Source organism: Dysidea avara, chromosome 4, assembly GCF_963678975.1.
Source record: "Dysidea avara chromosome 4, odDysAvar1.4, whole genome shotgun sequence".
Lineage (NCBI taxonomy): Eukaryota > Metazoa > Porifera > Demospongiae > Dictyoceratida > Dysideidae > Dysidea > Dysidea avara.
The window spans coordinates 49388023-49411992 of NC_089275.1; the positions used below are offsets into that span (position 1 = coordinate 49388023).

Genomic DNA, 23970 nt, shown 5'->3' on the forward strand with positions numbered 1-23970 from the left:
TACTATACCAGTATTGCTACTGTACCAGTATTGCTACTGTACCAGTATTGCTACTGTACCTGTATTGCTACTGTACCAGTATTGCTACTGTACCAGTATTGCTACTGTACCAGTATTGCTACTGTACCAGTATTGCTACTGTACCAGTATTGCTACTGTACCAGTATTGCTACTGTACCAGTATTGCTACTGTACCAGTATTGCTACTGTACCTGTATTGCTACTGTACCAGTATTGCTACTGTACCAGTATTGCTACTGTACCTGTATTGCTACTGTACCAGTATTGCTACTGTACCTGTATTGCTACTGTACCTGTATTGCTACTGTACCTGTATTGCTACTGTACCAGTATTGCTACTGTACCAGTATTGCTACTGTACCAGTATTGCTACTGTACCAGTATTGCTACTGTACCTGTATTGCTACTGTACCAGTATTGCTACTGTACCAGTATTGCTACTGTACCAGTATTGCTACTGTACCTGTATTGCTACTGTACCAGTATTGCTACTGTACCTGTATTGCTACTGTACCTGTATTGCTACTGTACCAGTATTGCTACTGTACCTGTATTGCTACTGTACCTGTATTGCTACTGTACCAGTATTGCTACTGTAAACTTTTCTGTACAAGCTTTTGGGACTGACAGTGAAATATTCTACACAACATGTTGCTACCAGTTTCATTAATTTTTACATTGCCGTGTAATGGGTGCTCACATACAGTATGGCAGTGGTGAACTATATAGTAACACTAAATGGAAGTACGGTGAATGAAACTGTTGAAAATTCACCTTTTGTATTACCTGTACTTATAGTAAGTATCCACAGTGGAAGGCTTAAAGAATCTAGCTTATAAACAGTTCTAAGTCAAGACAAAACAACAAAACAATATAATTTTGCATGTGTATAATTATATAGAATCAATTACAAGCTTAAAAATCTTAAGTAAATTTTTTGAATACATGTTCAGTCACTGCCTACATTATTATATGTTCCTCCTTCCATACCCTCACCACTGAGCTATTCTGTTCTCATACTCCATCATTAAAAACAAATTAAAAATCTTTCAAATTCATTGCAATACAAACTCATACACAATAATTTAAGTTGAAGACAGTTTTCTTTCATTATTATTATTTACAGAGCTAGGTCTGGTCAGGAGGTAGTCTCTTCATCTCGGAGGATTTGGGTAGTCCAAAACTAACCAATATTATCAGTAGAGCAATTAGTGTGATGATGTCATATATGAAGTGATGATTGAGTGGCCAACTGTGTCCTAGCAACAACCAATAGAAAGATGACAGAACATATTCTCTATTACAACATACAACACTAATACTTCTCACAATTTCCAGATGTGTCATTTATGTACAAAGTGACTTGTCTAACAAGCCACCTGCTTAAAAAGGTCACTTGTCTAAACTGTCGATAGCTCAATACTTGCAATCAAAAAATCATCCAGCCAGCAAAACAGTTTATCATCACTACCAATATCCAAGATTGTTCAAATGTTTCACTATTCATTGACAATATGTCTAGCATGACTGAATGTGTAGTGTACATTTTCAATAATAGAGTAATTAGTACAAATATCTCGATTGTGGTGGTTATCTCTCGTGCTATGTACTAGTCTTCTTAAGATTGAGATACTCTAATACAACATGTCAAGTACTCTGAGTAAGACTGTATACAATTAGCATACTTTGGTAATTAATGTAGTCTGGCCTCATCTGAGTACCACAGGAGCTCCCTCGGTTGCTACGTATGTCTATGATATGTGTATCATAAAATATGGTGGATAAATACAGATGAAATGCAATTCAGCCATCTTTTCTCAAGTACACCACATTTCTATCTCCATAACGTAAAATGAAAAATTACTTCCTGTACATAGCTACCCTCATGCTTTAAAATTAACCCTTGATGGTAAATTGTGTTTGCCTGGCCTTATGGGCTATGGCGATACAATAATTACAGCTTGCCATCATGATATTGCTGTATAGGCTTAGCTTCGAAACTATAAATTAATGTTGTTACCGTTCTATAATTGTTTTGGCTTGCTCTTCCCACAAAAGTGTGGCTTCAAGGTTATAACAAGCTGTGTATAACCTGCAATTAGTCAATCGTTTTGTAAGGAGTCTCTGAAAATGCTGTTTAAGAAGCTGGCCTAGTTGTATTGGCTATTGGCTTGTCTTTTAATTAGGTTGCAATGGCCCAACTAAGTAATGTGTTTACAGGAAAATTACCCTAAATCATTAATTCACAATATGGGGTGAGTAGAATTCTACGAAAAAGGGCTGGGAACAGAAAGTGGAAATAGCAATGCCAAATGAAGAAAAAAATCCTGATAAGGTCATCATGTCAATATACAGAATGGATTTTACAGCACACTGCAGCATTGCCGTATCCTGCTAAAGCAATTGAAACACTCTAATAAAGCAGTGAAAATCTATCCCACAAGGGACCTGCATATAGCTGGTATAGTTAGTGTAGCTAGCCAGTACATATGACTAGATAGACTAACTACTGTAGCTTACCCGTCAACACTTACCGATACTCTCTTAAAACCATAAATATTCAGCCATTGCAGTAGAGCTGAGCGATACTGCCATTTTAGTATCATGATCGATACTAAAGCCACTATTCACGATACTGAATAGTTCACGATACTTACAAATAAGTCAATCATAGCTGGTGCTACATAGTGAATTGCTCAGTATTCCTGCAGGAAGTCTTTTAAAGGTAGCATCAAACTAGCCACTATCATTCTTGTTTACAGTAATAGTTATTGTAGCACATGCTTTGAGGTTATGTTATGGTGTCCACACCTCTCTGCAGGGGTAACCAGGTTATGACTTAAAGGATTCTTAGCCTAGTACAGCATAACAAATGGGCTAAGTAGAATTCTAGGAAAACGGGAACGGGAGTTACGGGACGGAAACGGAAAGCGGGAACGACCAACGGAAAATGCCTGATGAAGTTTATCATGTCAATATATAGGTGACATTGTTGGGCCCTCCGTACAGTTCCGCCAAAACGATCGAAAGAGCAGTCACCATCCATTTAAATACTCTAATAGAGCAGTCACAGAATGTTTTGCAAACTGTGTAGCTCACCAGGGGCCTTTTAGCATTGAAAGCTTGAGAATCAATGTACTACAGTTGGCAACCCCTCAGCCTCTTCATTGGAGTCACCTCAGCCTGACACATACTGTAGCTACCACATACCTAACTTTATCTTGAGAAGTTAGCTTCCATGTTGGCAGACAAATGGGATATGAACTATAGTAAATACTTGTTTTGGTTGAGATGTAGGCTTTGCTTCTCACTGTTAAGGTCTGCCATCATGTGCCTGAGGGGACACCAATATTCTGTACATCATCCCATACCTGCTTGCGTTGATCTGGCCTATTCCGAGGGCAGGCTCAATGCTGATGCCCTCGTGCAGTTTATTTTACTGTCGCTGGTGTTATCCAGCTGTCCAGCACTTGACAGCCAGTGCTGGGGGTGGTGGCAAGGGCATTCTATCTAGCTCGAGGAAAAAAAAAAGAAAGGTTGCAGCCATACACTTTCTCACATCTTTATCTAAACACTGTCAATTACTAGAATACTTAGTAAACCTCTTCATTCTTAATCGTTGAATCTTTTATATGGTTTCATAGAGTATAGCTATTTTAATAGTGTTGATGATATAGCTAGTGAGACCAGCCATGCATGAAGACTCATCTTGAGCTGCTTCAACCTGACAAGCAAGCTAACAGCATACCTTATCATATGTGACTCCTTATCTGGAGGCTGCATGTAAGTGCTATCATAGCCTATATAGACACTATCTATATAATTAGAATACTTCACAAACTTCTTCATGCATGTTTCAGTGTTGAATCTTTTAAAATATTTATAGTTTTAAAGGAACAGTTAACAGTCAATGTTGATGACTTAGCTAGTCTACATACCTAATCTTTGTCAGCTATAGTTGCTCCATCATTCACAGGTTTAAAGGTCTGTATAGTTTACAAAACATTCTTGACTGCTCTATTAGAGTATTTTAATGCATGGTGACTGCTCTATTACAGAGTTTCGATCACTTTAGCGGAACAGTGCAGAAGGGTCCCAAAGAAGCATCATGTTGTAAAATCTAACCTGTATATTGACATGATAACCTTCATCAGGCATTTTCCATTGGTCGTTTCCGTTCCCACTTTCCTAGACTTACCCTAACAAAGGATTTTTAGATGACAATAATATACAGGCATGGTATCACAATAGTTAATATCAAAATACTGCAATATTGATACTTTCAAAATATCGCGATATATCATTAAAACGACACCTATATCGCTCAGCCCTACCCTACATTGCAGGGCATGAAAAGGTTTATAAATAATAACAAACTGCATATAGAAGCACATGATGTGGTAAGTAAATAAAGAGACTAAGGACAATATAAACAGTCATTGGGGAGCTGTTTCAGCCTGACAAGCAACTGCTGTGTATATCTCATCTTATCTTGAAACAGCAGAAACAGTTTACAAAGCTTACAATAGGTACTGCCAGTAACTAGAATACACTGAGAACCTCTTCATGTTTAACTTTAAAATGTTTTTGTGTCAAGGAGTAGCTAACTTTTCGGTGATGAGTTAGCTAGTCACTATATACCTTAGCTATGACAGCTATAGTTCATCAACTCACAGGCTTTAATGGAGCCAAGCAATCTTGACTGCTCTATTAAAATATTTTAACGCAGGTGATTGCTCTATTAGAGTATTTTGATTGTTTTAGCAGAAGAATATAAACAACAATGCTGCAAAGAAGTTCCCATTTTCCTAGAATGCTACTTACCCTTCACAATGGTGTCAAATATGTTTTATACATGGAACACTTTGAAGATCATTGCTTCTCAAAGTGTAATTATAGGATATTATGGTATCGTGAAATATCTAAATATCACTCAGTACTAGAACCAGCTAACTTCCAAATGTGTCATTTGTGTACACCAACTTTAAAATCACAAAATTGGTATATGTACAAATGTGTGGCCTGTCTAAAGTAGCCTTTGGCCTACAGTCTCGTGTGACTTACCAATACACTACTCTAATAGAATACATCATCTTACCATTCCCTTCACTAAAACACTCTAATAGAACACACACATCTTACCATTCCCCTCACTCCAGGCAAATAATGGAGCTCCTATTAATGGTCCAGTACTTCTACCAATAGCAACTAGTGATTGTCCAATACCATTAACTGTACCCCTTGTTGCTGGCTGTATGGGGGGGTAATGATTACACAGCTCATGACATACACCATCAGATATGGGGCAAGCATGGACATGTTCTGTTAATGAAACTGACACTTTACTTGAGAAGTTAACACCTTTTAAAGTGTATTGTCAAACTTTAATAGTCAACTTTGTCACCATTGAAATATTTGCTTGCAATCTCTATAAAAATAGGTTTCTCTTAAATATATAGGTCACCCATCTAACCAATACCATTTAAAGAGATTCTGTTCACAAAGTCTATGAACTGAATCTCTTTAAATGCTATCAATAAACCCTACGATACTGGCAGAAACGAGACAATGGTCAGCCTATCCACATACTAACTCATACCCATATAAGCAGTTCACTTCTTGGGCTACAAAACAAACTACAGTCTGTGTCTTGATTGTACATATTTTGTTACCATGGTTTCAGTTACACTATTATGGCTTTGTTAAAACCTGAGTAACTACAGTAGGACTTCGATTATCAACAATTTCACTCAACAGGTTTATTAGAGTAAGTGCACACTGAACAGAGCTCATACACACATATTGAGAGGACAGTAAAAATGTGTGATATGTGCCTGTGGAGGACCAGAAAGTTCAAGCAACATAATACCTTTGTATTCAACTGGCACACAGGTGTTCAGATGATAATGGACTCACAGTTACACTAAGATAGCCATGTACTGCATGTGATTGCCCCACATATAACACAATAACAAGAGTTCATATCCTAGTGGTAGAGTACCTAACTGGAATACATTTAACAAACACACTGTAATACCTTAGTATGTTCTCATAATAAAGGCTTGACCTTATCAACAATACTATTTGTTTGTACAGGCAATACTGGGGATAGTTAGATACTCTCCCCATATTAACAATATTGTACTCACAAGAGCTGAGTTGCCTACTATGACAGAAATACTGGTGAAGGCACTTAACCTGTTAACAACATGTACAATAATATCATTGGCTGTTGCTAAAGACACACCTTCCAATGGTTGTCATGCTAAGTATCCAGGATACCGTCAGCCACACTCTCCATGGAATACGACCAATAGAATTCTTTCCCACAAAAGATGCTAAATGTGATTCCCGACAACTGTCATTGGTTAGATTATTAACCAATGAAACTTCAGTAACACAATCCATTGAATTACAGTCCAAATGTTTACTATGGTAACCACTGGTAAAGTTGTCTCCATAAAAGGTAGCAAATGTCCACAGATGATTCTTAAAGTAAACTGGATTGTCACCATATTTAGTCATTTGTGTAGTGTTTATTGAACTGGTGATAATTACATGAGAAGAATTGCTGTGATTCGATTGGCTACTTTGAATAGGTCCACTAATGTGATTGGCTAGAGGCATCAGAACACACCCAACACAAAATAACATTATTCCCAGTCTAAAACTGCTCCTGCATCCTAATAATTTAGCAACACGAGGATATAGCAACACCTAAAATGGATAGTCATGATAATCTACCACATGGGTGTGATATCAGAGGGAGATCTTTTTCAATTCCACAGAAAATCTGCTTTAAAAACAATGGCCCAGCACTTCATGTACTGAATTATTTGTGAAAAAATAAAAACTGCAAATATTAAATGTTCTAATAGGAAGACCAACTCCAACAGAACAGACATTCTGATGTTTGGTAATAATTGCTATTATTGTTGCAAAATATTAATGTTGCAGAGTTTTACCTGGTAACAGATCTGAATGAAGGCCGCAATGCTTAGAAACAGACCAATCTCATTATCATCCATATCATATCCACCATCACTATGACTGGTAACCATGAGAAGGGGAAACACCTGTATACACAATCATGAGATCCATGCTAAAAAATAGCTCTTACCTCATTAATAATAATAACGGCAAATCCAGAGACACCATATATGGTAGTGGACAAAAATACTCTGCGATCCTTCATTAACTCTGCCATGGTAACCAACCTGTTATAAACCTGTGTAGCCAGTTTAGCCAGTTGGTTATTATGTTGCCTAAATGGATAGCAGTTATATAACACAATGGCTAGGGTAACCTCCAGTCTTCTACACAATTAGGCACACCCTAATAGCACAAACACTTTCTAGAAGTGTGAACCAGCCAGACTAATAATGGACTGGCCAATCAGAATTGAAGAGTTGCATAATCACATGAATGTATTAAAAAGCAGACATCAGACATTTCAAAGCAAATAACATCTTGAAAGCGTTCACCCTTTCACTTGGGTCATTGAAGACATTTGTTGTGTCAAGTTGTGTTTTCCTATCTCACTTCCATAAATCATACTGGACACTAGATTGTCTGTACTAGTACATTAATTGCCATATTCTAAGTTGTACTTTTTCCTAGACTTTAACTCCTCAATTCTGATTGGCCAGCCAATACTGTTACAATTCATGGCTCAAGAAACTCAAGCAATGTCACCAGATGGTGTTTGCACGGTTAGTGTTGCGGCATAACACTAGAAAACTTCTTTGTTTTAAAAAAGGACACCTTCAAAATACCAAGATAGGTCACTGTGTAATAAGGTCACTGTGTAATAAGGTCACTTGCCTAAACCAGCCAATAATCACCAAATGTGTCATTTGTGTACAGAGCCTATTGATCTACCAAATTAGAGTAAGTCTCACATGATCCCAACACAATTAGGCACGCACGCATGCACGTACACACACACATGCACGCACAAACAGAACTGGTCCTAAAGTGACCATTATTGAGAGGTAGTCAGTACACACTTGCGGACATGTGATCCCAGTAATGGTTTAAGATGTTCTCCCTCCTCACTGGTGACATCTTCACTGGTTGTTATGCTGACTGCATCACTTGTTACCATGGAAGTGTCATCTTCCAATAATATCTTCTTCTTCTTCAGTGTCTCCTCAAGGAACAAGGTGGAAACTGGAGAAGTAAGATGACAACAAGCAACACAATATTATTGGCTACCAATTTATGACAAATAAGAGCCAAATTTTCTTTGCTATCAAAAGTTTAGCAAAAGGCCAGCTAAAGGTTGAAAGCAGAAGTTATAACTTCATGCACTGGAAACATTTAGGCGGGTTTCTGTGGCTTTCTGAGTGGCATACTTATTTGGAAGCTCCCTTTGTAAGAATTAATAAAAATTAACAAAATCTTTCTAAATCAAAAATGGATGATCTTTGATTGTCCATTTTTGATTGAATGAATGGCAAATGGATAGTCTTCGATGAACCATTTGCCATTCAATGAATGGCAAATTAATCTACTAAATCAATTTATGGATTTAGTATCTTAATTTGCCATTCTGAATTAATAAATGAGTATTGCATAGCCATTTATTAAATCAATGAATGGCAAAATTCTATTCTATTGAATAGAATAGAATTTGCCATTCAGAATCATAAAATGTATGTAATAAGGAGTTTGATTTTAATAGTTCCTTTGTTATTGGTTGCTTTTATTACATTGGCGGAAAGGAAGCTATTAGGGGTATTACAGCGATGACGGGGACCAATTAGCTCAGTGGCATATTGGCAATCTAACTGGCTATATTATTGCTGTATTGACAGTTTATCATAGCAAAAAAAATTTAAATACCGCTGTACGTAATTTCAATAGCATGTTTGCAGTTACATTTATCTAACATTCATTATAGCTATTAAGCCCTCAGTAAAACCACACATCATCTTCTAAATATGATTAAGAATGTCTAATAGAGCAGTCAATCAATTACTCTAATAGAGCAGTCAACTTAAATCTTTTTAGTCACGACTTTTTCCTTCCAGTTAGTTTGTTTATTAAAATTAGCCTAATCCAATTTCAGAGCTTCCAAAATTTCATAAACTGTTTAAAGACATGTCCTGGCTCAAATGCTCCTTATCAACATTACATTTTATAGTAATTTTCAGAAACTCTCTTTCATATCTGCCATTGTTAATGCAGGAGGTCTATCTATTACAATGGCTAGCAGTATAAGCTCATATTAAAGCCTTGCAGTACCCACATTTATACCGCATGCCGGGGGCTGAAGCATCCCCTTCCCCTCAAAACATTACTTTTACTATGTACTAGCTACAGAGATGGTAAAAGCTACAGCACAGATGCAGTTGCATCCAAAGCATACATGGGTAATGAAAAGCTAATCTCTTCTAGGAATCAACAAGAGGGGATCACATTTATATTTCAGGGATAAAACTGCTAAAAAGCTGTTAAATATCGAAATACTCTAATAGAACATTCATCTTTAAGCTACAAAGACCAACTCTGACCTCTTAAACTTCAACTTTGAATTCAAGCCATACTGTTGCATTTATGCTGACCCCTTTATATGAAAGCTAGCTACCACTGCTAGAAAACAATAATTTCACTTAGTTAAAGTGGCTCACAATGCTTTTCCAATAAAATTCAGTCTCATATTCGACTTCAGAAAGTTACAAATTTGCAAAATTTCCTGTGAGAGCATGCCCCCAGACACCCTAGATAAAGCATGCTCCTCATGCTGATTATACTTCTCACACTACACTACTAATTGTATCAACCAGTTGCCACATTTTTAGTCCCCACCATGGATGCCCATAGCTTAGCACACACCCTCCCCCACCCCCCTGGGAAATCCTAGATCCGCCCCTGTCCCTGTCATGGGTTACTATATCAAAACTGACACACCCTAAGATGGTACTTAGATACGATGAGAAGTTAGAACTATTCTCAAATTACATCACTGTCAAACACAATAAACTAACACACACAATAAACTAACACCCACAATCAATCCTTACCAACAAGACTGGTCACACTAACTGCTACCCCAACCATACATGGTAACAAATATGGGAACTGACAGAAGAAGGGAACATCAAATAATGGATACTTGCTAGCTGGACGAGCTAGGAATCCTCCAGTGACTGAACCCTGTAATGAATGCAGAAGAAAAAGGGGTAGGGCTCAATGGATCATGTGATCAGCTTACAAGTAATCTTCCACATCCACCCATGGTAGCTATCATTGCAAATCCTCTAGCTTGATTCGTGTTGTCACATATCTGGGGGGTAAAGGGTGATATATACTATGACATACTGGGAGTAATGGTAACAAACACTGTGACATACTAATGGTGACAAACACCGTGACATACTGGGAGCAATGGTGACAAATACAGTGACATGCTAGAGGTAATGGTGACATACAATTATAGCCTGCAAACATTTCACCATCTGGAAAGTATTTAGTAATACAGAGTACAATATAACGGTCGGCCATCGGTCATTTTCCGACCAAGTGATGCTGCTGACCGATAAATGTAGCCGTTGGTCGGTCATTTGTGCCGATCAAAAATTTCACAACTGTAATTCTTTATTATTAGTCTTTATAACATGTATTATTATAGTTATTATTATTATCGTATCGTTGCCTTTCCTTACCGAAGCTACTTTATCGCTACGTGAAGTCTTGTTCCCGTTGAAGCATCAACTCGATGCGCATGCGTAAGCTAGAACATTGCACCTCGTGTTTACCACAATTATCGGTTGTGGGTTACAGTCGATGTTGTGAAAAGAAGCAATCACTATGCCGATTACACGAGTTGTGCTTTGTAGGAGAAGAAAAGAAGGTAATATTTGCGAAGTGGAGGTACGATATTAAGTATAAGATGGTCATTTCGTGGTTAGAACATGTAGAGAATGCACTGGCTGGAGAGAGTGGAATGAGTCAGGTGATAAAAGTGTTCTGCACACGGCAATTTCGAGAGTAAGTTGCAATTCACAAGAGAAGTAGCTAGTTGGATCGTTATAATTCAATCTGTGTAGACCCAACACCACTTGTAACAAAGCATTTAGCCCAGCTAAGTTTACAAACTGACTGTACAATACATTTATTCATAGTTTTTTTTGTAAAATATGTATGCAGCAATACAAATTTTGTACATGTATTACTAATAAACAATTAATTCTCTGTAAAATGTATGTGCATAAAGTTCAGTGTAAGTAGCTGAAAGTGGTCTCAGATTCAATCTCAGAATGATCCTTTTTCAAAAATTTCCTGGGGGGGCATGCCCCCAGACCCCCTAGAAGGCTTGTGCTTCGCACTGCGGGAAGCTCACCAGGATAGTACACCTCTATCTTATGTCCATGCAATTTCAAAAATGGCCAATCAAATTTACTTTTGGTTGGCCGTTCTGTCCAAGCAATAATTTTCCCTTATATTGTACACTGTAATACAATACTGTTTATCTCAAGTAAAGATCAAATTTGGACAGTCCCAAAGTGGACATGCTGCTAAAGCAGTTACGTATTACAGTACAACATTAATGGAAGAATGATGTGTTTTGACTTCTTTAATGTTACCATAAATAATAGACACTCCATACTGGATTGGAAACTTCTAAATGTCACCTAATCTACCCCACTTACCAGTACACGTAGTATTATAACTAATAAAACATCAGCCTTGTAAACTTGTTCACCCTGCTGTTTTCATAAACATGTGTATCAACGTTGAAACCGGGTCACTACTGCTGACCCGGATGACCCACTGACCCGGATGTGACCCGGATTAATTAAAGCTGAGACGTGTTTCAGCTAGTCTCGAGTGAGCGAACGAGTCTACATTTTGAGTGTTCCATTCGTGTTGAGTAAATATTGCAACTTCAGCCTAGCTGTAGGTTGAAGACCAAAAAAAAAAAAAAAATGTCTTCACCTACTGACAATAGCTACCCCTCACCATAGATACCCTCAGTTTCGTGCTACATACTACACTTACTAACAAATGGGCGTGGCTGAGCGTATGTTGGTAATGCGATAAGTGGGCGTGGCTCACGAAAGAGCTACGCGATAGCGTTTATAAGTTTCCATGTCGTCAAACGAACAATTTCGTTTCTCACGTGATCCAATCTGGGTCAGACCCGGATAAATTGTAAACCGGGTCAGACCCGGATGACCCGGAGAAAATGTGACCCGGATGACCCGGAGAAAATGTGACCCGGATGACCCGACCCGGTTTCAACGCTGATGTGTATATACTTTTGTATGGAAGATGTCTGTACCAGCAGAAGGTCAATTCATTTCCACCCAAGACACAATCTACCACACTTAGTAGGTAAAGTGTCCATGTTGTATCCTAGCAGTAAAACCAAATTTTAAAATAAAAGTTTCAGCTACAAAACATGAATGGTGTGTAGTTTAGTATGGGCAGTATATGGCTGCTTCCAGTCCAGGTAGGGACATTTATTATCTTTGATGTTACTGATAATTAAGGTGGATGCACACAGGTCTTTATAATCAAGTATACGTGGTGGAGAGTGAGTGATTTAAATTAAGATGGGGGAATGGTGTCATACAACTGACTAGTACATAGAATCAATACCTATTTGTTTATACCATATGTGTACAAAATTTGGTGAGATAAAAATTAGAGGTGTACCGATACACTGATACATATCATATCGGTGGCTGATATAGAAATTTCTACTATATCGGTGGGAATCGATATTGCTGCTAAAAACCGATACGATACACCGATATACAACTGAACTATCTTGAGGACACTGTCCAATGATTAAGCACATTATAAACCCTGATATTCAGCTAACAAGGGTGGGAAACAGTAGTTATCTTCCTTGTCTAAAAGCAGCACGCTACACAAAGCCATCTAACTGCATGCATGATCACTGTTTTGTTGTCACAAAGCTTACCAATCATACAACAAACACTCATAGTGATGAGCCTGGGGAAACAGCAATAAGATGAACCAAGAGCACAGCATAAAACAACCAGCCATCTCTACAATTCATTAAATTGCAGAATAATCTGGACTAATCTTGGCAGGGGCATGTATTAAAATATTTGTGGGTGCCTTATAGTCTGAGCTGTGAATAGAGGCCACACCACCATGGGTAACCAAGCATAGCCAATAATCTTAAGACTGTCGCCAGTAGTTAAGTTGAAAGTGGTTCCTCAAATATAAATAGCTACACTTAGTTGTATCGGTATATCGGATCGGTATCGTATCGGTTTCAAAATGATTAATCTCATAATTATCGGATCGGTATCGGATCAGTTTAATTTTCTTATATCGGTACACCTCTAATAAAAATTTAACTCAAGATAGAATTTGGCAGATAATATTTTGGTGAATGCTGCATCCATTCTGTTTAGTTGGCTAAAAATTGGACAAGAATATTTTGGCAAAACCAAATTTACCAAAATTTTCACAAAAACTTTGCATCGTACGGTATACAGAGTTTGTTCAATTGCCCTAATAGAGCATACACTTGTGGTTGACTTGATACAATACCCTAATTGAACAGTCATTTTATTGTCCAGTTTGTAAGATTGACCCTCCACATGTACACAAAGTACACTGGAACGTGAGACTATGTACCACTTGGTGTTGAGATAAATGAAAAGGTTTACCTTTGAAACTTTGTGGAAATTGATGTGGAAAAAGAGAACTAAAGAATAAGTACTCTAACAGAACAATCATTCTATATTAATAACAGGGCCTTATTTGGAATTTCAACATTAGAACGGACAACTGAGGGAGTTTCACTGTAAAGGATACAGAAGAAATGCAAACACAAAACACTACATATAGTGTGATGACTAACGTATACGTAGGTTATAGTAGAATCTCAGTGATGGGAACACAAAACAAAACAATAACAAGGGCTAACATACTGGGGGGTAACATACCTCTGACAAATAAGTCTTTGAAATACAAATAACTCCGTCAAGTAGTCCCCATAGTAACCGTGCACACACTGCCCACACAAAATTCTCACTGAAGCCAAATAAGGTAAAACTGATGATTGTTCCAATAATACTTAACAGCATTGCTGGCCTGTGGGGGAATACCCTATCATAGTTGATCACATGATCCACCAGTCATACCTACGACCAATGATATCAGCCAACCATCCCCACTATAATGGATCACATGATCATACCCACATAATAATAATATTACTACTCACCATTAGACTACCAGCAAAACTACCAATATAGTAAGCACTACCAAGAAATCCTGCCTTCTTACCAATCTCAGTACGATCAAGATGAGGAAAGAAATCACTGATCATGAACGGTAGGAATGGGAAGATTAGGAGCACCCCTAAAATAACTTATAGTTAACTTAACACAATTATAGCCACTCTTCAATAAACAAGTACAAAAGTTAGGAGTTCAAGTAGGGATCATATATATGAAACAAGGGAAGTCATCTACGCCTGCTAAATGGACATTTTTACTCCCTACTTCAGTATATACCCATGACTGAATTAGAGATTAAATGTCCACTAGTATATCTATAGGTATAGGCAACCTCTCTTGTTTCATAACTTTTTTCTATGATCCCTAATCAAACTTGACATTATTATGACTGGTGAATCAGCACATACCGCATCAAAAGAATGTTTGTCACACTTAATACTTTTGTTTGAACACGCACCCATTACTAATAAGTGAAGTGTCCATTATACTTCCCTTTCAGCTATGTTTATCCTAGGGCCCAAACGAACTTGGATTGTCAGGGTTCGAACATTCATCAACTAAAGTTCACGAATCTTTCGAACTTTTAAATGGAGCTGATTCCTGTTTATAAATTATAAATCACAGCATATTAAATGTTAAATGCATCTCACAAGTTTGCAACACACACATGCAGTTGTACTAACTCAACAGTTTTACTGAGAAAACTTGAAATTGAATACCACAAGTAAAAATGTTTGTGATTACTAGGTTTTAAATACATTTTACTACTGCTATACAGTTGAGACAAGTGATGGCACCACATAGAAACCTTAGAACCTCATAGAGGCATGGCCTGTGACCACCACTAAACCATCAACACATAACTTAATTAAATGCCTAATACCATATGTCTGGCCTCCCCCACATCATTATGCAACAGAGCAAAATGGATAGCGCTTAACTGTATCACTATCTAATTAGTAACTATAGTTCGAACTGTTCAACCCACATTCGAATGTTCGTTCGAACGAACCTTCGAATTCACCTAAGTTAGTTTGGGCCCTAGTTTATCCTGTTACACAACATGTTCAGCCTGTTATACAGCATGTTCAGCCTGTCACACAACATGTTCAGCCTGTTATACAGCATGTTCAGCCTGTTATACAACATGTTCAGCCTGTCACACAACATGTTCAGCCTGTTGTTCAGCCTGTCACACAACATGTTCAGCCTGTTATACAGCATGTTCAGCCTGTCACACAACATGTTCAGCCTGTTATACAGCATGTTCAGCCTGTTACACCTTATCAGTTAGTAAGTCAAGTCACTAGGTCTAAGTCCTTGAAATTAGGTTAGGTAATCCTAAGGCTGCAGCACATGTTGCTGTCAGACCTTCAGTGCTGGTCACTGTAAAGTGCTAATAATAAGGCCACTACAATGAGATTACTTGTTTCTCATCAGCTTCTCATAGAATCACACATGCGGGCGGGAGGGTTATCTCATTATTTTTTAAGTCATATAAATTGCAGAAGTTTAATGTAGCTACTACTATAGCTACACTAGAGAATCTATGACAAAACCAATAATAATGGTCTACCTTTTTATTATAGAATTTTAGGTGTTTGGCGTGCAGTTCAGAATTCAAATATACTTCAGCTTCTTCACCACAGTAATAACAAGGCTTTCTAAATCAGAGAGTCCTTTAAGAGAACTCCACAGTAGTTAGTACCTTCACCATGCAGCCTTGGGGTGGCATATCTTCAGCAGCAGCAGCAAGCAGAAGCTGCCGATGCCGTGTTAGCTAGCATCTGCAGGCTGATTAGTCTATTATGGGAGGGGCTGCTGCAGGCTTGTAACAAAAGAAACACTAGAGCTACTATGACTCTTAGAGATGATTAGACATAGGGTAGGTCACGGTACTAATGCTAATATTCTCATATAGCACTCACTGATGGTGCCTCAGTGGTTGTTGATGCTCTAGAAAGCATTGGAACCAGCACAGTAGTGAACAAACTCATGAGTAATGTCTGAATCTGCAATAATGAGTTCACATGTACACAAGAAAATTTGATGCGGGCGGTTGATGAGAAACAAGTTATCTCATTGTAGTAGCCTAAATAATAAATAAATAATTATACAGCATGTTCAGCCTGTTATACAGCATTACAAATGAAGAACACATTTTGAGAAGTACCTCTAGCTGTAATCAACCCAGAAATACGGGTAGTTGGAAAAGGCGGATACGGTCGGACGTGGACACGGACGCGGACACGGACACAGACATTTTCAAAAAGGACTTTTACATTTATATAACAGTTATTTTTCATACCTAACGCTGTTTTTACAGTAGTCTTCGCCTCCAGACCCAGGCGTCGATCTTTTCATAGCGCTTATCCATTTATAAGCGCACGTGCGAAGGATAGACTAGCACTCTAAAGACCATTATAGTGTTGTATACGTGCTCTAGAAATCTAATTCAGAGTCACAGAGATTAATCTAGCATGTCCCAATTTAATCTCGTAGGCCAGGTCCTTGAAATCCTCAACACTTGGTATAAGCGCCTGCGCCTTATACTAAAAGGCGTAAGACTGTGGATTGGCCTGCTAAGCTAAGTTGCATGGGGCATACAAGCTAATCTCTACAACTATATAACTCTGTATTAGACTTTAGAACATGTGTACAGAACGTGTTCTAAAGTCTAATACAGACTTTAGAACATGTGTACAGAACGTGTTCCAGAACGTTTAGATGAAGCCAAACAACAGTTTGCTGGCACGGGAGTGAGCATCACTGTAGAGGGCAAACGTCATCTTGGAGCTGCTCTTGGTTCCCGCGCCTTTACTGAGGCATACATTACTGAGAAAGTCGAGTCATGGTCCCGTTGTGTTCGCCGGCTGGTTAATATTGCAAAAACTCACCCTCATGCTGCGTATGCTGCATTTACGCATGGCTTGTGTAGCAAGTGGACCTATTTTGTGCGTACCATCCCAGCAATCTCCTCCCTTCTCGAACCACTGGAAGACATCATCTCTCTTCAACTTTTTCCCGCACTGACTGGGAGATCTATTAGTGATGTGGAGAGGGCTCTTTTTTCCTTACCTGTTAGACTGGGTGGTCTTGGTATCTGTGATCCCAAATCTCATTCTGATGCTGAGTTTGATTCTTCTGTGAAGATTACCTCTGCGCTTGTTGCTTTGATTGTTCAGCAGGAGCTAACATTTAGCATTGACACCTTGGAGGCCCAACGCTCGGCTAAGTGTGAAGTTGTGCGAATGAAGCATCGAGCGCATGATGAGGTCGCTGCCACTTTGTGTCAATCATTACCAGTTGGTCTGCAGAGGATTGTGGCACTGTCTAGCGAGAAAGGGGCCTCCTCTTGGCTTTCCGCTTTGCCTGTAGAGGAGTTGCTTTGCATAAGGGTGCCTTCCGTGATGCTCTCTGCTTACGCTATGGGTGGCTCCCATCTGGATTGCCAACCCAGTGTGTTTGCGGTCAAGGATTCTCTGTGGACCACTCCATGAACTGTCCTACAGGTGGCTACCCCACTCTTCGGCACAACGAACTTAGGGATTTTACTGCTGCCATCCTGTCAGAAGTTTGTACTGATGTGTGTGTTGAGCCCCCTTTACAGTCTCTCTCTGGTGAAACACTCACATACGCTACTGCAAATCGTGAGGATGGAGCACGATTGGATGTTTCAGCTGTTGGGTTCTGGGGTGGTCACCACCAACGGGCTTTCTTTGATGTTAAGGTGTTTAATCCAACTGCTTCGTCATACCGTGCTACACCAGTGGCTTCATTGTATCGGAGATTTGAAAAGGAGAAACGTAGGAAATATGAGCAGAGGATTAGGGAGGTTGAGATGGGTTCATTTACCCCATTAGTCTTTTCAACGTTTGGTGGAATCAGTGGATGTACCAGCATCTTTTACAAACGTCTAGCCTACTTACTGTCCCTGAAGAGAGAAGTTCCCTACAGCAGCGTGATGTCTTGGCTACGTTGTCACATCAGCTTCTCGTTGCTCCGCTCAGCGATTGCGTGCCTTAGGGGGGCGCGCTCCCACAGTGGTTGTCCCATCAGCCATAGGGCACTTGACCTTGTACTATCAGAGGGTCGGGTGCCTTCCCCCTAATTATTTAAATTGCTCCCTTTAATCTCAGTCCAATTTTTGTCTAGCACTTCAACACCTAGTGCTAGGGGTGGTGGCAAGGGGTGCTGGTTACCCCGGGAAAAAAAAAATTATAAAAAAATAAATAAAATAATAATAAAATAAAAAAAGAACATGTGTACAACACCATTATGGTCTTTGCCTTGCTGTGGAGTGCTGGTCTAGTCCTTCGCACGTGCGCTTATAAATGGATAAGCGCTATGAAAGGATAGACGCCTGGGTCTCGAAGCGAAGACTGCTGTAAAAACAGCATTAGGTATGAAAAATAACTTACATAAATGTAAAAGCATATACTGCATAAATGTAAAAGTGCTTTTTGAAAATGTCCGTGTCCGCATCCGAGTCCGTGTCCGACCGTATCCGCCTTTTCCAACTACCCCAGAAATACAGACAATTTTAAATTACAAACAAAAGGAAGCCATCATGTGCTATTACCACAATGACTCCTTGTGCAGTCAGCAAGAATTTGTGGGACACAAAGGAGGACAAAAGTTCATGGTATTATAATAATACAGTACAGTGATTAGGATCTTGAAGGTTTTGGCTTACTGCCTAAAACATCACCCAAGAAACAGCTCAGCAGTATTTGGTGAGGAAAAACCAAACCCAAACATTCCTTTAAAGTAACTCCAAACACTTTCCACAGAAACTTAAAAATTTATTCAAATGAACTTTCTACTAACTGCTTGACTGACTGAATAATTAATACTATGGGCTTGACTTCTTCACTGTTCAATAATATTGAGACATGCCTTTTCACCCACAGCAGCAGCAGCACAATTTATACACAATTGTAAGCATCTCAATAAAGCTCTATAGTTTTCTACCCACATGTGAGTCCCACCAAATATACTAGCTGGAAAATTTGGTAGGAAGAAACTTCAATGAATTTGACACAATAGGATTTTTGCAAGAAAAAAGTTTGGCAAATTTGGCAAGAATACCAGGCAATACAGATTTGTATTGGACAAAGGATTTAGTTGATATTAGTGAAACATCACTCACTTGCCAAACACCACTCACTTGCCAAACACCACTCACTTGCCAAACACCACTCACTTGCCAAATTTGCCAAATTTTCTTCCCATCAAACTTTCCAGCTATACAGTAGGCCACAAGCTCCACCCAGCCACATATAAGCCACCCCTACTCACCGTACTGATCAGCAAACAACACCAGACACACCACAGCCAGCTACACAATAACAATTGATAATACACCACTGTGAGGACAGCACCACCAAATGAACAATACACACAATATATAGTACCAAGAGTTCATAATATTTGTATGGAAACTCTTGTAATAGTACCACACAAAGTTACCACATTCATTAAAGCTCAATTGCATGCACCTTCATCCATTCTGATCCAAAATGGTTACGAGTGCCAATAAAAATTAGTAATTTAGGGACCATAGAAAAAAAAGTTGTGAAACAAGGGAGGTCGCCGATACCTGAAGATGGTTTGTTTACTTTTTGTAACATAATTATGACTGGTAAACACATGCATACTACATCAAAAGGAAGAGTGGTGCCACAATTGATGTTTTCATTTGAACATGTTCCCCAACAATCAATCACTGAAAATGCCAAGCGGCTACTTATCAGCTTCGACCTATTACCCAGCATTACAATGAAGAATACTATGAGAAACACTTCTGTAATCAATCCAGTCACTACGGAAAATACAGAAGATTCCCATTACAAATGTAGGGAAGTCATCAATACCTGGAACTGACAGTGAAGAGAAACAGGACACAAATAGGACAGAGCTACTGTAAGTCCATTGTATGTATTCCAGTATGCCAAAAGGCACAAGTCAGGCTGAAGGGACATTAAACAGTGAAGCCTGTAGCCTTAGCCATTATTGAGTTACACATGTACAGCATCATAAGACAGAAAGTCAGTCAGGAAAGTAGAAAATTCAAATAATAAATTTCGTAGCAAACTATTGGAAGCATTTCAGGTCATACTGAAGTCACTTTTTGGCTTGTAACCAGTACTGCCAAGGAGCCATGAATGTCTGGTTGCTGGCCAATGCTTTTTTTTTCGTGAGAAAGTACACCCTTCATGATCCCTAATATACAGTTACTACTGACACAGGCCATCCACAACTTACCATCACTACTACCACACATTATGTAGCATATGACAATTTCAATAATGGAGGGAACCATATAGTTACAGGACATCAACTCTTAAAAAGGACATTCATACAATTAGAAATTATTACAGCAGTGATGAGCACAAATGAAATGGCCAGTACTAGTACCAGTAAAGACTACAATTGCTTCTGATGCAATACAATAAAGTAATAGCCCAAATCATAGGACTATAGAGATGAGCATGTATAGTGTCCTCACATTGACACTGATCAAATTGACAATCTACCTAACTGAATGTATCAGCTCATAGCAAACAACTCCATACTTGGAGAACAGTACAAACATGAATAATCCTAGAAATGTGTCATACGAGTCACTGCCATCCAGATCATTGGTTTACTTTTTATTGCATCAGTACTTGTCAAATTTAGGTGCAGTTTTTACCACAAATTGAGCTCCATGTTGAATTGTGACAGTGAGGCAACTGAGTCAGCTGTCTAGATGTAAATTATGAAAACGACTTTCAATGAAAAGAATTAGCCACTACAAAAGATCAAGATACCAGACTGTTGTAGGAATAGACTACAAGGCACACCATGGGTGTAGCAGGAAAGTAGTAGACTACAAGACACACCTGACTGTTCTATTAGAGTATAATTGCCTTACAGAATTTAGTAACAATGGAAATAGTGATTGTGGGATATAGAATTTTTGACCAGCACTGGTAACCAAACATATATACATTTTATTATTAATGGTGTTCTGCGATACAGTGCATTTTGTATATCGCGTATCACCATCAATAAACTGTTCGATACAATACTGTATCACGATACTATAATAATAAAGTGGTCATGGCTAGTTATAACTGGCGTATTAGCTAATATTGTAACAATATCCAATTTATCTGTGCCTTAAAGAACCAACACTGATTCTACATTCACTGTGTATACAATTTCTTTATTCAGTGAATGCTGCTAAACTACAGTAATAATTATACTGATCATGATGTGACAAATAGCTAGTGTGTTCCTGGTATGATTTTTAGTATGGAAAACAGAGTTGTTGTTAAAAGTACATCTCTACCTGGATACCTGCCTCTATTACACCACCCAGACAATTAGCTACCACAAAAAATTTATTTTAATACATGCTCCCACAAAGGCTTGTCCAGATTTCTCCGCATTTTGGTGAGTTGTCAAGATGGCTAGTATATACAGCAGATGTTCACTGCTAGTTCTTTATACTTAAAGTGTAACAGCTACTGTTTTTAGAAGACGTGGGTAAGAATATTTTAGCCATAACACAGTAACAGCAGCACTTATAAATGCGTATTTGTATGGCTTCTCGTAACGTTGCATTATATAGCACAGGTAGGCTTTCTATTCAAGTATTTAGATCACTGTTGCAGTAATAGACCCTGTTCTACTAGAAAACTTCGGTATATCGATATTTCCTAAGTACAGTATCGTATCGTGATACTTATTTGCCGTATCGATATTTATTGCAGATCCCTAATTACTAATACATCCAAAAGTAAACTTTCAAATAGATTATATTGAAAGGGATCAAAATTAATCAACATGCTGTAACGTATGCAAGTTCTAAAACCATCATCAACCATGCAAACTTGTCAATACTGACTATCCTACTTGTGGATGTCAGCATTGAACCAGCCCTTAGAAGACTCGCTATGATGAACTTTGTACCAATACTGAAGCATATGATCCCCAACAGTGAAACAACAGAGCCTACAACATAACCATAACAAACATTGACTACAATCCATTACACAGTAATAGCAGTTGGACCCCATACCCTTCCAATACTCAAATGTGGGTGGAAGGCTTTTCATTAATGCTCACATGACTCAGAATGCAATCTCTTGGTCTGTTAGGCCATTTCAACATTGATTGTTTCATGGGTGAAACTCTCAAGAGTAGGGTAGGTAGGTCAGCATATAATTAAACAGAAATGATATATGAGCTCAAAAATAACAAAACACATGTGATCTTGATGAAATGGCAACTCATTTGCTATCAATGTTTCTGAGCAGTTAGGTATTTGCAGGTAAACAGTAGTTATGCACCTAAACTCCACCCCTATGGTGCCCATAAACCTACTGGGAATTTCACAGCTATACCTTGCTCTACCCCTGGGGCTTTTGACAGTGGTAGTTTGCTGAACCATTTTAAGGCCAACATTTGTTAATACCTTGTTTCCTGTCACCCGCCCGTGTTATTTGTGTGCCTCCAGCATTGGTCTATGAAGTTAGCATATCTCAGCACACAAATATGATTGTTTATTGCAGTTTCACAAGCAAAGCCCACCATTTTGAAGGTTGGTTGACCCTACAGATGGTTCATTTCTCTTCACTGAGGTAGCCAGCTGATGCTTGTTTTTGCAGTGTTTTGATTTTCAAAACATACTAAAAATTTTAGTTATGATTAACCACCTGCCCACATTAGTTGAATGTTCAAGAAACAAGAATTTATAAATGTTGGCTGAATAGGTAAATCAAATCCCCTATAGAAACCCCTTTTTCGAGGTGGTGCCTTACTGGGGTTTTGACAAGCTTATTAGCCCCAGTGCTGGGGAATTTGGTAGTAGACTTTGTCAAATCCCCTGTATTGCCCCACCCCTATCCGGGGGTGGGGCATGACATTGATAGCTAGCTAGTGCATTACATGCATTGGAAGACCTATGAGTTTCTAGTGGTATTTTAGCTTCATTTCCACTTATGAAATCTACGAAAAAGGCGGGTAGGTAGGGCCAAACAACTAGTCTAGCATAACCTTAATTACCACAGATCTGCTTGCATGCGCTATTAAACGTTGCATAATTCCACCAGCGCGTGATCCAAAGCTTCTATGAAGCAGCAATAAGGTTTATGTACCTAATCGATACTGCTGCAGTGAGTGACACGCGAAAAACTGCAGCACTTTATCTCGACCTGAAATTTAGCACGTGACATAGGTCTACCTCACTTTTCCCTTGGGCAATGGGGTAGGTTTGGAAATCTGCTCATCCCGTTTATCCGGTACACCCATCTCCTCTATCTTGTCCGTATCACTAGCAATCGCCATCGTCACCTGCGATGAACGATTTAAGCGCCTTAATAATTAAATTATTAAAATTTGATAGAGGCGTTTGTACTCATTAGCTTTCAAATGCTTGCTCCTCAGAACTGTGGGACTCTGACAGGTCTTACTAATAATTGATGTAGACCTAGCTATACTGGTTTTTCTAGCACAACCACGACATCCTACACACGAACCATGCCCACCAATATTCAATAGCTAACTGAACTTGGGGGAGAAGAGGTGATGGTAGTAGCAATGATTGTCTCCTTAGATCGATACTCTCTGATAGAGTAGTGAAATACTCTAATAGAGCATTCACTGATTAAAACATTTCAAGGTAGCTAATTATAACAAAGTTTTGCTACTGCCTACGGTGAGC

The 23970-nt window shown here is 38.7% G+C and overlaps 1 protein-coding gene and 1 pseudogene across 1 annotated transcript; one reads left to right on the forward strand and one right to left on the reverse strand.

Moving 5' to 3' along the window:
• Positions 1-1027: 1027 nt before the first annotated feature.
• LOC136252629 (uncharacterized) lies at positions 1028-23630 on the reverse strand. The gene is made up of 14 exons (XM_066045147.1): positions 23496-23630; positions 19557-19596; positions 14240-14376; positions 14157-14188; positions 13959-14106; positions 10241-10312; positions 10050-10182; positions 8031-8193; positions 7142-7286; positions 6987-7097; positions 6269-6738; positions 6171-6219; positions 5164-5272; positions 1028-1280 (listed from the first exon to the last, which is right to left on the reverse strand). The coding sequence occupies exons 1-14, from the start codon at positions 23592-23594 to the stop codon at positions 1150-1152; spliced, it is 1839 nt and encodes a 612-aa protein (XP_065901219.1). The 5' UTR covers positions 23595-23630; the 3' UTR covers positions 1028-1149.
• LOC136252747 (uncharacterized) lies at positions 16952-18391 on the forward strand (annotated as a pseudogene).
• Positions 23631-23970: the final 340 nt, after the last annotated feature.

Coding starts and splice junctions, on each gene's coding strand:
- LOC136252629 (XM_066045147.1), bottom strand. CDS start 23,594: ATGGCGATTGCTAGTGATACGGACAAGATAGAGGAGATGGGTGTACCG. Junction 6,739..6,986: donor TCATTCAGATCTGTTACCAG/GTAAAACTCTGC, acceptor TATCCATTTTAG/GTGTTGCTATATCCTCGTGT. Junction 1,281..5,163: donor TGCCTGGAGTGAGGGGAATG/GTAAGATGTGTG, acceptor GGTTGTTGCTAG/GACACAGTTGGCCACTCAAT.